This window comes from Papio anubis, chromosome 17, assembly GCF_008728515.1.
Source record: "Papio anubis isolate 15944 chromosome 17, Panubis1.0, whole genome shotgun sequence".
NCBI classification, from domain to species: domain Eukaryota; kingdom Metazoa; phylum Chordata; class Mammalia; order Primates; family Cercopithecidae; genus Papio; species Papio anubis.
Window position 1 is genome coordinate 47,939,793 of NC_044992.1, and position 15,825 is coordinate 47,955,617.

The 15,825-nt window shown below is 37.9% G+C and overlaps 1 protein-coding gene across 1 annotated transcript; it reads left to right on the top strand.

The window, feature by feature from the left end:
• The first annotated feature begins 9,318 nt into the window (after positions 1 to 9,318).
• Positions 9,319 to 11,540, top strand: LOC103878843 (transmembrane protein 99 (putative)). The gene is given in 4 exon segments (XM_009190628.2): positions 9,319 to 9,388; positions 10,694 to 10,900; positions 10,903 to 11,296; positions 11,298 to 11,540. Coding segments are annotated over 4 exon segments (840 nt in total). The 3' UTR covers positions 11,467 to 11,540.
• The last annotated feature ends 4,285 nt before the right edge of the window (positions 11,541 to 15,825 follow it).

Genomic DNA, 15,825 nt, shown 5'->3' on the forward strand with positions numbered 1-15,825 from the left:
ATTGGGATTTTGGTGCATTGTGTAAGATTATATCTCCTCATAGGCTATGACATTGCTGTTGTTTGGATGTATATATTCATACATATTTTACAATTACATAGTGCTGTTTGTGATACTATGATTTAAAAATTTCTAGAACAAGCTGTTGAGATAGGAATGGTGGTTATTATTATTTCTTTTCTTTCTTTCTTTCTTTCTTTTTTTTTTTTTGAGACAGAGTCTTGCTGTGTCGCCCAGGCTGGAGTGCAGTGGCACAATCACAGCTCACTGCAAGCTCTGCCTCCCAGGTTCATGCCATTCTCCTGCCTCAGCCCTCTCGAGTAGCTGGGGCTACAGGTGCCCTCCACCAGGCCTGGCTAATTTTTTGTATTTTTAGTAGAGACAGGGTTTCACCGTGTTAGCCAGGATGGTCTCGATCTCCTGACCTTGTGATCCGCCTGCCTTCGCCTCCCAAAGTGCTGGGATTGTAGGCATAGTTATTATTATTTCTAATTTATAGAAGAGGAAGTTGAAGTTGAGAGGTTGTGATTTTTCCACAAGACATGGAACATGTAGTTAAACTGCAGTTAGAAGCTTGGTCTTTTAACTTCTTGGTTCTTTCCTACTTTACCAATGTGTATGTATATTATCTGCTTCGGTGGATTTGGTCTAATGGAACTGAATGACTCTAATTCTCACCATAAACTTCTCCAAATGGGGAAAAAGAGCAAAACAAAAAGAACTTAGAATCATGAAAATATTGAAAGGGTAGTGAGTTGGCACACACTCTGCCTTTAGTAATTGTTTTTTCAAATTAAGTTTATAGCTGCACATTTTGGTTTATGAAAGCTACAGAAATAGTTTCTGCAGGGAAGGGGAACGTGGTTGGGAGCATTAATCAAATGTTATTGTTAAAGTGGAGGTTACTACCCAGCAAATCGCAACTCTTCCAACTTGTTAGCACATGCAAGTGGGGCAGTAGTTAAAAGAAAAACTGAAACCCAACCATGGGAATTGATTCTTGATGAAGATAACCTACAGTTAAAGAAGGCTATGATAAATCAGGATAGAAAAAGAAAAAAAGATTCCAATAACTTCAGAGAGGATGTTGAAACCTCGATATTAATGAAACCTTTTTGGAAAGAAGCATTTTAATTAAAGAGAGATTTTGATTGATTTTACCTATAATTAGCACAAGTTTTGGATCTTAGAATTACCAATTTTGTTTTAGTATTAGCCTATAATGTCTCCCTCCAGTGGAAAATATAAAAATTCCATCTCCTTTCAGTTAATTAACAAGTGGTATGAAGAGATCTCTATTACAATCATATTAAACCAAAGAATATGTGAAAGGGAGTCTTTGCATAAAAGTACATGAGAACAAATACAGGTATGGAGGGCCTTCTAATACTATAACATTTAATTTAAGCTACCTTTACTGTTATTACCAAAGATTACTTATTAACTTGTATACTGTAGACATTGATTTGTCTTTATTCACGCTGTCATTTGTTGAAATTAGCCGTTGGCATGAGTAAAATTAAGAGATGCCACATAATAATTTTACAGCTAAATTGGATGAACATTTATGATTCTAGTCTTGGCACCATTTACACTTGATTGCTATAATCCACTGTAACTGTGTTTTCATTGTGCTCAATTTTTATTGTGTCTCTATGTAAAGCACATTGGTAGGTATTTAGAAGAAAAGTGAATGAGATACAGCTCCCATCCTTAAGGATCTCGCCATAGTTATAGTCTAATTGAGAAGACATGACATATACCATCAGCTTCAGCACTGTATGCTATGTAAATGGAAAATGATGGTGGGGCTTGGATGTGTAGGGGGAAGGAGTTAACGTTTCCTGAACATCTGCTATGATCTAGATGGTTTACTTTTCTTTAATCCTCCCCTAGATCCTCTAAGATAGGTATTATTACCTCATCTAATAGCTAAAAATCTAAACCTTAAAACGTTTTAGAAATTTGCCAGATTATGTATTTGTTTATTTATATATCAGCAGTGTCTCTGTGATGACACACAGCCTGGTTTTGAATCAAGAGATACAGTTACAAAAGTGCTAGTTTTCATAACACCAGACTGGCACTCTTAAGACCAATGAGCAAGGGGTCATGTTGGAATGGGGCCATCTGACAGAGTTTCATGGTGCAGTTGAAATTTAAGCTGAATCTTGTAAGGATGAGTAGGACTTTTCATGTGTGCAACAGCAGAGAGAAGACTGTTCTGGGAAGTCGGGACTGTGAAAATGCCAAGCAGGTGAAGACAGTGAGTGACCAGTTTGGCTGGAGTAGATCATCCATATATATTAATTTATTCATTCCTTCAGCAGGTTTTATTGAGCACCTGCAATATGGCTTGGGGAATGCATAGGTGACCAAGATACAGTTCCTGCCCTTCAAGGAGTTTACAGTCTACTTGGAGAGGCAAACAAACATACCCATGAATCAGAGATTATAATATAGGGCAATCTGGGCTACATTTGAGCAATGTTCAGGGTTCGGAGGAATTGCAGAGAGAGATTCTAACAGTCTGGTGAATGTGGTTTTTTTGGTTGTGTGTGTGTGTGTGTGTGTATGTGTGGTGTGAGTGCACGATGAAAGAATAGTGAAGTAAAGTTTGGGATTGAAGATGAGTTTTGGTTTAAGACGTGAATTTGAGGTAATACCAGGGTATTCATGTAAACATGTCTTTAAGCAGTTATGGGACTGCAGTTAGGGAGAGTGTTCAGAATAGCAGACTTTGGGGTTGGTTAGGATCCCTAAGGGAAGGAGTTTAGAGAGAAATGTACAGAAGGTCTAATTCTGAACTTTTGGAATCACTTTAGGGGCTGGGAAGAAGAAGTAGAGCTAGAGAATAATCCTGAAAAGAAGGACATCTAGGACCAGGCAAAGGGGGAAAGAGGATCATTGAAGCCAAGGGAGAAGAGAACGTGGGTGAGGTGGTCACCTGAGAGGTCAGTGAAAAGGTGGATTGAGGAAAGCAGTTTGGAACCATTGGCATCCTTCCAGAGGACAGTTTTAATTGAGTAGTGGTGGGGCAATTCATGGTGCATACCCAATATTGGAATTGATGACTTTGCTTATGGTATTTTGTTTTCATGTTGTCCAGTTTATCAATTTCTTTAATTGCTTCTGAACTTATTGAGTCGTGGTTATGACGGGTATAGGTGCTATTCACATGGGGTTAATTTGGCTGGAGCTCTGAAAGCATATTTTGGATTCAAATTTGTTATCAGTTTGACTTGTCTCACTGTTAGGATTTGGATCCTTTTTATTTCTTCTTTATTTTGCTTCAAGTAAAATCCTGTTTTGAAGTTTCTAGCTGAAAATTCTATTTGCAAGTTTCCTTTTCTGATTGAGATATAATACATATAATTGAGATATAATACATAGTTTAGGTAGTTGCAGAAGGACAAATCTGGTAATGCAGGTTATATCTCAAGATGGTAAGGTTGATCTAAATATTTAGAGTTTTCTGTTGTTTATCACAAAGTTTAAGAGTCAGGCATTTTCTTTTTGACTGTTCTGTGACTGTGCAAATTGTTTAATATGCTTTTGTGATTACTACCCACAGAGTCGAAACAGTGGAAAATTGTATCATTATTTGATAGATTTGGTACCGTCTTCTCAGATAGCTAATTGTCGGACAACTAAGATATCAATTGATAAAGTTCATGTCTTCTCATTAGTAAACTTCTAAAATTCAGAGATCCTAAATCTACAGACATTCCTATGTCAATTTTTCTGAAACTTCTGGGACTCTACTGTGATGGAAGCCACAAAAATACGGAAACTGCTTGAAGGCTGTTGAGGGTAGTGTAGCAGACTGAGTGGGTGGGCTCTGGCGTCATACTGCTGGGGTTACAATCCAGGCTTCACCATTTATTGTGAGGTTTCATCTCAATGTCCTCTCTAAAGTAGAGATTATAATTTTTCTTACTTTATGGAGTTGTAGCAGGAGTCAAATGAGTTATTAAATATAAAGCATTTAGAACAATGATTTGCATGCATAGAATAAGCACTTAATGAATATATTTTTGTTGCTATTACTGTTTTGTGATCTCTGTTTCCCATAGGTTAACCCACTGTCCAACGCACAGGATGCCTTCAAAATAGGAATGAATGAAGGGATAGGGTGAGAGGTTGGAAAATGGCTTGTGAGGGAGGAGAAAATGGCTGGAGAGGAAAGTAGGGTGGGGAAAAGGTGTTCAGTTTGATAACTTTTGCGACAAACCATGCCATCTGTTTTTCTTTGAGTGACACTTCCTTTCACTTTAAACTTCATTTCTTTATCTCCTACATCCACCAAGGCACTAATTTTGTCACCTTCTCTTTGTCATGGCTGATGTACTCGTTTCTTTCTGTGTAGCCCCACTGTAACTGCCCTAATCTGGGCTTTCACCACTTCTCTCGAAGATTACTTCACCAGCTTCTGAAGTGGTTTTCTTGACTCAGCACTGTCAATTAAGATCTGTTCACTGCGGCAAGATTGATGTTCTCGAAACAGTATTGTCATCACTTCATCAACATACTCAGATCTCTTGTGGACGGATTAAGTCTTCTCCATAACCTTGCCCTACTCTGTCTGTCCAACCTCATGCTCCCTGCGGTGAGTCAGGGTGGGGAGTGGAAGGAGTGCTGCATTTTCTTCATAAAGTAATTATGTGGCCCTGGGCAAGACACTCAGCTTTCTGTGTCTCAGTTTACTACCCTATAAAATATGGATAGTAATATTAAATATTAAAATATGGATTATAGTCCATGATTCAGTGAAAAAATGTGTGTTAGCATCTCCTTTAAAAATCCTTTAATTACTTAATCCTTAAGCAGGCCTTTCTTACTCTTGGCTAATATACTATGCTTTGTTTCATTTTAAGGCCTGTGTTTGTTGCTCTTGGCGTAGAATGCCCATCTTCAACTTTGCTGTTTATTGAAGTTATTCTACCTCAACTCCAAACTCTGACTTAAATGCCATCTCCTTCACGAGACTTCTCACCGTTAGTCTCTGGTTCATGGCTGTCTCTTTCTTCTCATTTCCTATGTTGAACAACTTGGTGTTTTATAATTTGTTATACTATTCTGGCCTCTTTCTTAGTGTTCCCAATGCGATACAACGTTTAAGTTCCTTTAGAGAAGGGAGGGTGCCTCTGCTCTTGCTGCACCCAGTACTCATTGTTCTCTGAATGTTTTCGTATTGCTTCAGTGCCTTTCCCCACTTTCTTTGCCTTTATTTTTTTTCTCGAAACTCTTGGCCTGTATGTTTTGGCAATAGTGCAAGTTAAAAATTTAAATAAAGGCTGGTTGAAGACAACTAATTTAATTTTGCTTTAAAGGAAATTATGATACTTTTTGATGTAAGAATGTGTAAGAATGATAAGAAAACCAAGATTCTGCATAGGAATTTTAAAATACCTTAAAGTATATAAAGATGTATTCCTTAGAATGGAAATACACTGAATATATTAAGAAAACATTTTAGCCCTCACTCTTTCCTCTTCATTAAAGGTCACTATTTTTTTGTCTTGGATCTGTTGAGATTATCTTGTTACTAGTAACCTGCTAAAATATATCTGTAGTTTTATTCTAAAATTTGAATTTTTTTTCATACATCACATCAAATAAAAAGCTTCTGCACAGCAAAGGAAACAGTCAACAAAGTAAAGAGACAACCCACAGAATGAGAGAAAATATTTGCAAACTATCCATCTGACAGAGGATTAATAACCAGAATACATAAGGAGCTCAAATAACTCAATAGGAAAAAAAAAATCTAATAATCTGATTAAAAAATGGGCAGAAGAACTGAATAGACATTCAGATCTCAAAAGAAGACATACAGGCTAGGCATGGTGGCTCACACCTCTAATCCCAGCACTTAGGGAGACTAGGGCGGGAGGACTGCTTGAGCCTAGGAATTCAAGACAAGCCTTGGTAACATAGGGAGACCCCATCTCTACAAAAAATAAAAATAAATTAGCTGGGTATGGTGGCATGTGTCTGTAGTCCCAGCTACTTGGGAGACGGAGGTGAGCCATGTTCATGCCATTGCACTCTGGCCTGGGCAACAGAGTGACCTCAAAAAAAAAAAAAAAAAAAAAAATACAATGGCAAACAGGTATATAGAAAGGGGCTCAACATCATTGATCATCAGAGAAATGACTCAAAACTGTGCAATGAGAATGTAATTCTCATTGCAGTTGAATGTAATAATGTAAATTATTACAGTCACACTAATTTGTTGTATATCTCATCCCACTTAAAATGGCTTTTATCCAAAAGAAAGGCAATAATGAATGCTAGTGAGGATATGGAGAAAAGGGAACCCCCTAGTACACTTTTCTTGAGAATGTAAATTAGTACAGCCACTATGGAGAACAGTATGGAGGTTCCTCAAAAAGCTAAAAATAGAACTGTATGATCTAGCAGTCCCACTGCTAGATATATACCCAAAATCATGGAAATCAGTATATCAATGAGACATCTGTACTCTCATTTTTTTTTGCAATACTACTCACAATAGCCAAGATTTGGAAACAACCTAAGTGTCCATCAACAGACGGATTGATAAAGAAAATGTGGTACATATACTTAATGGAGTACTATTCAGCCATAAAAAAGAATGAGATCCTGTTATTGCAACAACTTGACTGGACCTGGAGGACAGTATGTTAAGTGAGATAAACCAGGCATAGAAAGATAAACTTCTCATTTGTGGGAGCTAAAAATGAGAACAATTGAACTCATAGAGGTAGAGAGTAGAATAATGGTTACTGGAGGCTGGGAAGTGGGGATGGTTAATGGGTACAAAAATATAATTAGATAGAACAAATATAATCTAGTATTTGATAGCACAATAGGGTGATTATAGTCACAATAATTTATTGTACATTTTAAATGAAAAGAATATTATTGGAATGTTTGTAACAAATAAATGATAAATGCTTGAGGTGATAGGTACCCCTTTTATCTGGGTGTGATTATGCATTGTTGCCTGTATTGAAATCTCTCTTGTTCCCCCTGAATAATACAGTTACCATGGATCTATACAAAGGTAAAAATTTTGAAATTTTTTATATTAGGAGAATTGACAATTCTAGTTGGGTTTCTGGCTAGCTAGCCTAAGAGTATGTTGTAATTTAAGGATTAACTATAACACAGCTTAGCTTTTAAATTTCATTAGTATGTCATAAATTTCTTTTCAGGTAAATTAATTTCATTTTGTAAAAGACAATTGCTCACTATGAGTTAGCTGCGTTAGGAGGAGAATTAATTAATATAGAACATAAAATAGAAACATAATATCCCTTTTAGTTTTCATAAAAAATAGTGAAGCCGAAAGTACCAAACAAGCAATTCTCTACAGACTCCAATTTTAAAATATTGAAACTGAACATTGTCCAAAATTCAGTGGCTGTTTTCTCCCCCTCATAAATCTAAGAAAATTCCTTTAGGTCCAGTTGTGGTTGCTTATCCAATTGGTCATTTCAAGGATGGCTGGATATGAGAGAAAATAACATTATAATTGGGTATAACTTCATAATTTTTACTTAGAGAGTCTGGACAGATCATAATTTTTACTTAGTCTGAACAGAGAAAGTTTTGGATTAGAAATGGTACATACAGAGGTTAACATTTACAGTGAAAGCAGTAATCCCCCATTCTAGTGGTTTTAAGTGAGTATATGTAATGTGCTTAAATTTGAAGGAAAAAGTCTTAGGGAGTCAAATTAATTTCCTAATTTTAAAGGTTTTTAAAAAGTACTTGACCTTATGGACTCAGACTACTAGTCTTTCATAATAAATGGACCTCTGTCTTTGAATCACTTTTTTTTTTTGGTAAGGGAGTTGTAAGAATGGTAGAGGAATAGATTTAAATAATTATTTAAATGTAACACACAATAGTAACAGAGAAAATGTACCGTAACCATTCTATGGCTTCTTTCACAAGGCTGACGATTGATAATGCCCAAAGAACTTTTGATGTCTTGTGTTAAACTTATTAAACAAATATGCAAATAGCATTTGCAAAGTCAGTCCTAAGATAGAGTTGATAGAGCTTGTTGAGACTTTTTTATGTTCCAAGGCCTGTCCTAAACTTTACTTGCATTTTTGTCTCATCAAATCCTATTGGCAACTTTATGAGGGAAATTTTATTTTATTTTATTTATTTTTTTTGAGACGGCGTTTCGTTTTGTTGCCCAGGCTGGAGTGCAGTGACGCAATCTCGGCTCACCACAACCTCAGCCACCCAGGTTCAAGGGATTCTCCTGCCTCAGCCTCCTGAGTAGCTAAGATTACAGGCATGCGCCACCATGCCCTGCTAATTTTGTATTTTTAGTAGAGACAAGGTTTCTTCATGTTGGTCAGGCTGGTCTCAAACTCCTGACCTGAGGTGATCCACCCGCCTCAGCCTCCCAAAGTGCTGGGATTATAGACGTGAGCCCCCATGCCTGGCCAGAAATTTTATTTTAACTAAAATTAGTTGGCCAGGCGCAGTGGCTCACGCCTGTAGTTCCGTCACTTGGGGAAGCCAAGGCAGGAGGATTCGCATGAGTCCAGGAGTTTGAGACCAGCCTGGGCAACATGGCGAAACCCCGTCTCTACAAAACGCACATACACACACACAAAGCCTGGTGTGATGGCACGTACCTGTGGGTCCAGCTACTCAAGAGGGTGAGGTGGAAGGATCGCCTGAGCCCGAAAGGTCAAAGTTGTAGTGAGCTGTGATTGCACCACTGCACTCCAGCCTGCGTGACACAGCGAGACCCTTTTCCCCACAAACCCCCTCGAAAAAGAAAAGAAATTAGTTAAAATTTAGCATGCCCAAAACTATTCAATAAAGGGACTTTGGTGGGGTTTGAACACAGACCTATCTTCAGAGCTTTTTAAAAACACAATGATTAACTGTTTTTTCTTTTTTTAAACACACTGTTGCTGGCTTAAACAATGAGTAACTTCTAAAACTCTTTTGAAATGAGCTAAAATTGTATTTTTCGGTCATGTGACTTGGAAAATTAACAAGAACATAAGGGATTTTAGTTTCTTTTTCAGACTAGACAAGCCTTCCTTATCATTCCTTTTGTGATGAAAAAATAGACTAATTTGAAAAGAAAAAGAACTAATGAGGCAAGATGTCCTGCCCTGGAAGAGATCAGACTTGTAGGCCTGCTCTGCACTAACTTCTTGAGGGTCCGTCTGGCATGGGTTTATGGAGATTCCTAACTCTTTGGCAGACCAGTCATTAAAAATAACAAATCACAGCAGTTAGCCACCATGCATAATTGAAACATTAATGCTTTTATAATGCTGGCTTTTTCAGATGGCGCTAACACCCATTATGGAGATTAACCACTTTTCATCAGGTTTTTTAAGTCTTGAGGAATACAACGGTGAACGCAAGGTGTGTATCTGAATTAATTTAGTAGTAAACTGTGACATGGAGGGGTTCTGTGCTTTGAAAGTTTCCAACTTATATACATTCAAAAACTATTAAACTTTTTGCTGTCTCTCCAAATATTTTCCATATTGTTAATTTTGATTGAAATGTGGAGCTAGTTAGAATTTTCTAGTCTAAAGCTTAGATATAAATGAGTGCATATTTGCAGAGCTATAAGATGTTGCATTTTTTTTTTTCTTCTTGGCATCTGGAATATAAATGCTAAATTTGGTCTAGTTAGAATTTCCTACTTCCCTCCCTCCCCTGCTTACTTCCTTCCGTCTCAAAACTCTTCAGGGATGAAGACTCCACAAGCTATATTGGGGTAACATATTGTAACAGTGGTTACTTTCAGTTTCTGTCAAACTAGATTAAAAAGAAGTATCACATGTTCTCACTCATATGTGGGAGCTAAAAAAGTTGATCTCATTGAGATAAAGAGTAGTATAATGGTTACCAGAGAGGCTAGGAGGACAGTAGGGAGGTGGGTGAGAGAGAGCAGGGGATAAAAAGGGGTTGGTTGATGGGGTACAAAATTACAATTAGATGGAATAAGATCTAGTGTTCAGTAGCACAATAGAGTGACTATAGTTAACAGAAATTCACTGTATATTCTGAATAAGTAGCGTGAAATTAGAATGTTCCTAACACAAAGAAATAAGTGTTTGAGGTAATGAATATCCCCATTATCCTGATTTGATCATTACACATTGTATGCTTATATCAAAATATCACATGTACCCGATATCCATAAAATTTAAAAAAAAATAAAAGAGGAAAGGAATGGAAAATAAAAGTAAAGACGACTCATCAAAAATTGCAATGTAGAAGAATAGTGCAGGATGCTGTAAACTAGTACCACATAGAACTTAATCTGTAATTTTAAAGAAACCATGTAAGTATATTTACTCCTGGTATTGTGTCTTTCTCTCTTATCCAAATTTACTGTTCTTCTATAGTTTAAAATTAAAGAATTGCTTTTAAATTTTACAGGGCAAACATTGTACTGTGGAGATACAAAATGTTTTGAGACATCTGTGACCAGACATGTCACGTGTGAATATACTGTTGAATTTCAAAGCAACACGTTGTAACTTTTTTTGTTTTTTCCTGTTACAACAGATTCATTTTATTTTCATCACCACGGGGCGTACCCTGTTGTTGAGTTCTCTGGGTCAGACCTCTACAGACTTCTCAGATGGATCCTAGGTCTCTGGGCTTGCCGTGAAATTACTCGCTGCTCAGGGAGAGAGTTGAGATGGTGGCATCCTCCCCCTCTGTTGCTCCGGCTGTGTCCCCTAACTCTGTTGCTCCGGCTGTGTCCCTCACTCTGTTGCTCTGGCTGCAGCTCATTCTGTTGGAGCTCCTCATTCAGCTGGTCACTGTGGTCAGAGGGTGTTGGCCTGCTGCCTTCCTCAAGTCTTTTTAAAGCCACGTATTTTTGTGGAGCATTTTTCTTCCTGGCTCTCCTCAAGTTGTTTTCCTTTCTTCGCCGTCTTGGGAGTCTTCTTCGTGCTTCCGGACATCGGTTGAGAGAAGGACTTCTTCTTCCTTGTCTTGTTGGTGTTGGCTGGTGGTTGCTCTTCAACAACTGTACCGGAGGCTCTCAGTTTTCTCTTCATCTTCAACAAGTCAATCTATCTCAAGGATCTCACGTTGCAGCATTCTTACCAGAGGCCACTGGGCCTGGAGTTCCAGTTCCAGTGTCTGGAGAGTCCACCTCAGCTCAGCAATCTCATGCTGGTTGGCAGTTGTCAGCAGAAGCCGAGGCCTGCCCATCAGTTCTTTACTCTGAGGTGTTAGAGTGGAATAAAAATATAAATACTTATACTAGTTTTCATGGTTTCTGCTTAATATTGGGTATTGTTTTGTTTTGTTTTGGTGGTGATAGGCTTACCTTACATTAAACCAGGCCTTAGCCTTTCTGTGGCTTTGTTGTGGCAAAGCCTCATATTACTCTCTTGTCTGGTTCAGCAGGACAGTCAGGTCCACACCTGGGGCCGTTTGTTTTCTATGTTTACCTCAACATAAGGTGCCTTATCATTGTCACCCTTCATCTCCTGATCCAAAATAAAATAAAATGCCACAGGTTACTTGATCTTGCATCTGGAATATGATTATTTAAAGAAATTAAAAATTTAAAACTGAAAATGTAGAGTTTAGAAATCTTTTTTAAGGTTTCAAAGAAATTTCTAGGAGACAACAAAATAGTGTTACTAGATTTAGCAAATAAAATACAGAATGCCAATTAAATTTGAATTTCAAATAAACATTGAATACTTTTTTTAGTATAACTATATTCCATGCAATATTTGGGACGTATCTGTTATATTATTCATTGTTTACCTGAAATTATAATTTAAACTGAGAGTTCTGTGTTTTTATCTGGCAACCCTATTATGAACATATTTGGGATCAATATAAAGGAATAATTTTTTAATTTTTACAAAATATTTTAATACAAGTAATTTATTTGATTTTCACTGTCATCGTGAGAGGTAAGTTTTGCCTTACAGTCTATGTTACTTTACCTGTGTTTTATGAAAAGAATGTCTCTTACAATGATAGCCGCCACCACCGTATCTTGGCAGGTATTGACATACTGAAACTTTAAATCCATTTTGTGTAGTTCCCTCCTCTTCATGATTGTTTCTGAGGTAATTCAGCTCCTCCATCTGGCTTTCCATGTGCAACTCTAGGTTAGTCTTGTTCAAAGTCAACTCATCCAAGACACTTTGCAGGCCGTTGCTATCAGCCTCAACACACTGATAAAGGACAGCTTTACTCTGGTATCTGAACAGAGCCCAATTAGAAGAATCAATACAGCTTAGATGGAGGTCTCCTCATCCAGTGGTAATAAGATGTCCCACATAGTGGAGCTTAAAGAGCACAGCACTGGGGTGTGAAGACATGGGTTCAAATTGCACCTCTGCCATGTTCAGCGATCACCTTGGGCAAATTAATTCTCTGAACCTGTGTCTTCTCATCATTAAAATGGGAATTTATTTTTATTTTTATTTATTTATTTATTTTTTTTGAGACCGAGTCTCGCTGTGTTACTCAGGCTGGAGTACAGTGGCGTGATCTTGGCTCACCATAATCTCCGCTTCCCAGGTTCAAGCGATCCTCCCGCCTCAGCCTCCCAAGTAGCTGGGATTACAAGTGTGCATCACCATGCCTGGCTAATTTTTGTATTTTTAGTAGAGACGGTGTTTTACCATGTTGGCCAGGCTGGTCTCGAACTCCTGACCTCAAGTGACCCACCTGCCTCAGCCTCCCAAAAAGTGCTGGGATTACAGGCATGAGCCACCGCGCCCGGCTAAAATGGGAATATTATGAGAATTGAGTTAATGTACAAAAGTGCTTAGCACAGCATCAGTGTTCAGTATATGGTAAGAATAACATTATTAAAGCTATGAAAGAGTGAAAATCTCCCCTCTGCTCTTTGACTAGGAAAGGAAGCAAGCTCCTTTTCATGTACAGGGGAATGCACCTTTGTTTTACAAGGACTGTGTCTCCCCAGTTAAAAAAAAAATTCAAGTACAGTAGGGGGGACCTCCTGCAGTTCTATAAAAACCAGTCTCTGACCTATGGATTGGAGAGTCATACACCATATGTGAGATATCAAATCTCTAGCCTGGGAGTTTTCGCATTGCTAGCCTATGACCACTATTGTAATTTAAACATAGATTGTTTTATGTTGAGATGTTTAATAATATGAAATAATGATACTGTAAGTTTTGTAGTAACTGTTTAAAGTGGTGAATCGGGGAGTTGGTTTTTTTTTTTTTTTAAATCAGTTCTTTACATGGTTTCTGAACTTACTTAAGCTTGAAGTCATCCACAGTGAGCCTAGCATTGTGGATCTAATGCGGAATGTTGGCATTTTCCAAAGTAACATTTGTTACCTTCAAGGGAGGAAAAGGAAACATATAATTCAACAAAATATGTTGGGTGCCTTTAGGTCCAGATTATATGCTTCACGGATTTCAACAATTATAAGTTTGTCAATCATAATTATATTTGTACTAGTCATGGCGGCTCATGCCTGTAGTCCCAGCACTTTGAGAAGCTGAGGCTGGAGGATCACTTGAGTCCAGGAGTTTGAGATCAGCTTAAACAATATAGTGAGACCCCATCTCTACAGAAAAGAAATTTAGCTGGGAATGGTGGCACATGTCTGTAGTCCCTCCTTGGAAGGCTGACATGGGAAGATTGTTCAAGCCTGGGAGGGTGAGGCTGCTATGATCGTGCCACTATGCTCCAGCCAGGGCAACAGAGCAAGACCCTGTCTCAAAAAATTATATTTGTATAAATATAAATTAGATAAACAGTAAATTTAAATTTTTCTGGGACTATTACAGAACTTTTCAGCTAAATACATTGTTTTAGAGCTTCTGAAATACAGAAGAATGTTTTTCAAATGAATGTTGAGCCATTTCATATTAATTTTTATGCACATTAGACATTTTTCTCGACATTAGATGCATCAGATACAATATATGTTGGCCAGGAGAAAGGGTTGTATTTTCTACATTTAAGACAACTGAGTTTTAAGGTACTTGATAGTGTTGTAATATTTGCTGTAGTCTCGAGGTTGACCATCAATTTTTTCCCCCAAATTCCCATGCCTTCTTTTTATTTTGAGTGCAAGGTCAGCACTGGCATTTTCCAGGCAATGTAACTTGTCAAGGTAGTAGGCCTGGCATTTGTTTACATTCTGTGTTGTTTTCCTCTCATTACTTGAAAGAAGGCCACCACCATCAGAGTCACCAGAATTTCACAGGGCCCTATTTGGTCCAGCACTCAGGCTACTCCACCCTGTGCCAGGACCCAGCCTACCCTCAACACCATAAAAGCCACCAGAAGGCCCACTACCGTGGCCCTCTGTGCTCTCTTGAGCCCCCTACAATAACACAGGTTCCCCCTGAGACTTAACAGACTCACAACCACTTTCAGTGCTGCCGTGCTGCCACAACCCAGAGGAACAAGCCACTGTGTGGAGGTGTAGCAGAGATCTAAGGTTAAAGTGTAGCCCCAAAGTTGGTGAATTATGGGGACCATTATGGAGCCTATATCCATCCACCTATCTATCTATCTATATCTATCTATCTATCTATCTATCTTATCTATCTATCTATCTATCTATCTATCTATCTATCTATCTATCTATCATCTATCTATCATCTATCATCTGTGTAAAGTTACATCATCTTTAATGAATTTTTTTAAAGTATAGGTTTTTTTTTTTTGGTTAACAATGTCTTCACCTCTTATTTTAGTGATCGATGAGCCATACACGCTCAAGTGCTATCTCAGGGTGTTGGGTGCATCCAGGAAAACTGTGTGTGAGCAGGAAAAAACAGAGAAGACCATCATTTCATGACTTCATCTTTTGAACAATGTTGAGTGATGATTTTTTAAAACACTGCAGGCATTCCTCTAACACACAGTCTTTCTTTCTGACCCTATAGTCTTAACATTCTCATGCTCTTGCTCAGTTTGTGTCTGTTTTCCCATGAAACCTTCCAGGCTTGCTACAGGGCCCTTTCCGAGGAGTCTAAGTTGAGTAGTGCATGCTGCTCTAGAGTTAAATAGGTCTTTGAGTTCTAGTCTACTGTTTCTCAGCTTGGATAAAGTTACTTATCTTCTCTGAATTTCAGTTTTTTCATCTGTACAAATTACAAAAGAATTTGGAGGATTAATGAGAAACAGTTAATAGCATTTGGCACATACCAGGCTCTCAATGAATGCTTGTTCTCTCCCTTCTCTTCTCTCCCTAGTCCCCACTCTAGCTCACAGCAGTATAATCCTAATTATACCACACATTCATTCAAGAAATATTTATTGAATGCCCAGTATGTACCAGGGAGTGTTATGGGACTTCCTGGTTTTATACAGTTGTGATACATGCGTCTTAATCAAAATCCCTCCTAAGCTCAGTGTCTGCGCATTGATTCTGGATATCCATGCATACCCTAAACTGGACAGAGTTGCCTTTACACAAAATTAAGAAGTTGGCAAAGTTTGCCATTTGTGTCTAGACCCACTTTCCTTTATCTTCTCTAGGTTGAAATCTCTCTCTGCACTTCATCTGAGGCCATTGGCTTTCTTGTGCTTTAACTCACTTTTTCTGTGTAGGGAAAAGACATGATATTATTCATTTACACTAGTAGAAACAGTATTATTTTCTCTATGTCATTCAGGAACCTAGGCATTTGAATTTTGAACTTTTCCTTTAATTATGAAATGAAAGATTGTTTCTTGTGATAGCAATTTCAGTTCTTGGTGAGGAGGAGAGAATTTATTTTGGGCAGAAATCTGCTGAAATTGCACTTTGCCCGCCTAAAAGACCGGCCTTAAGCAAAAGTGTGATTTTGTCTTTTTAGA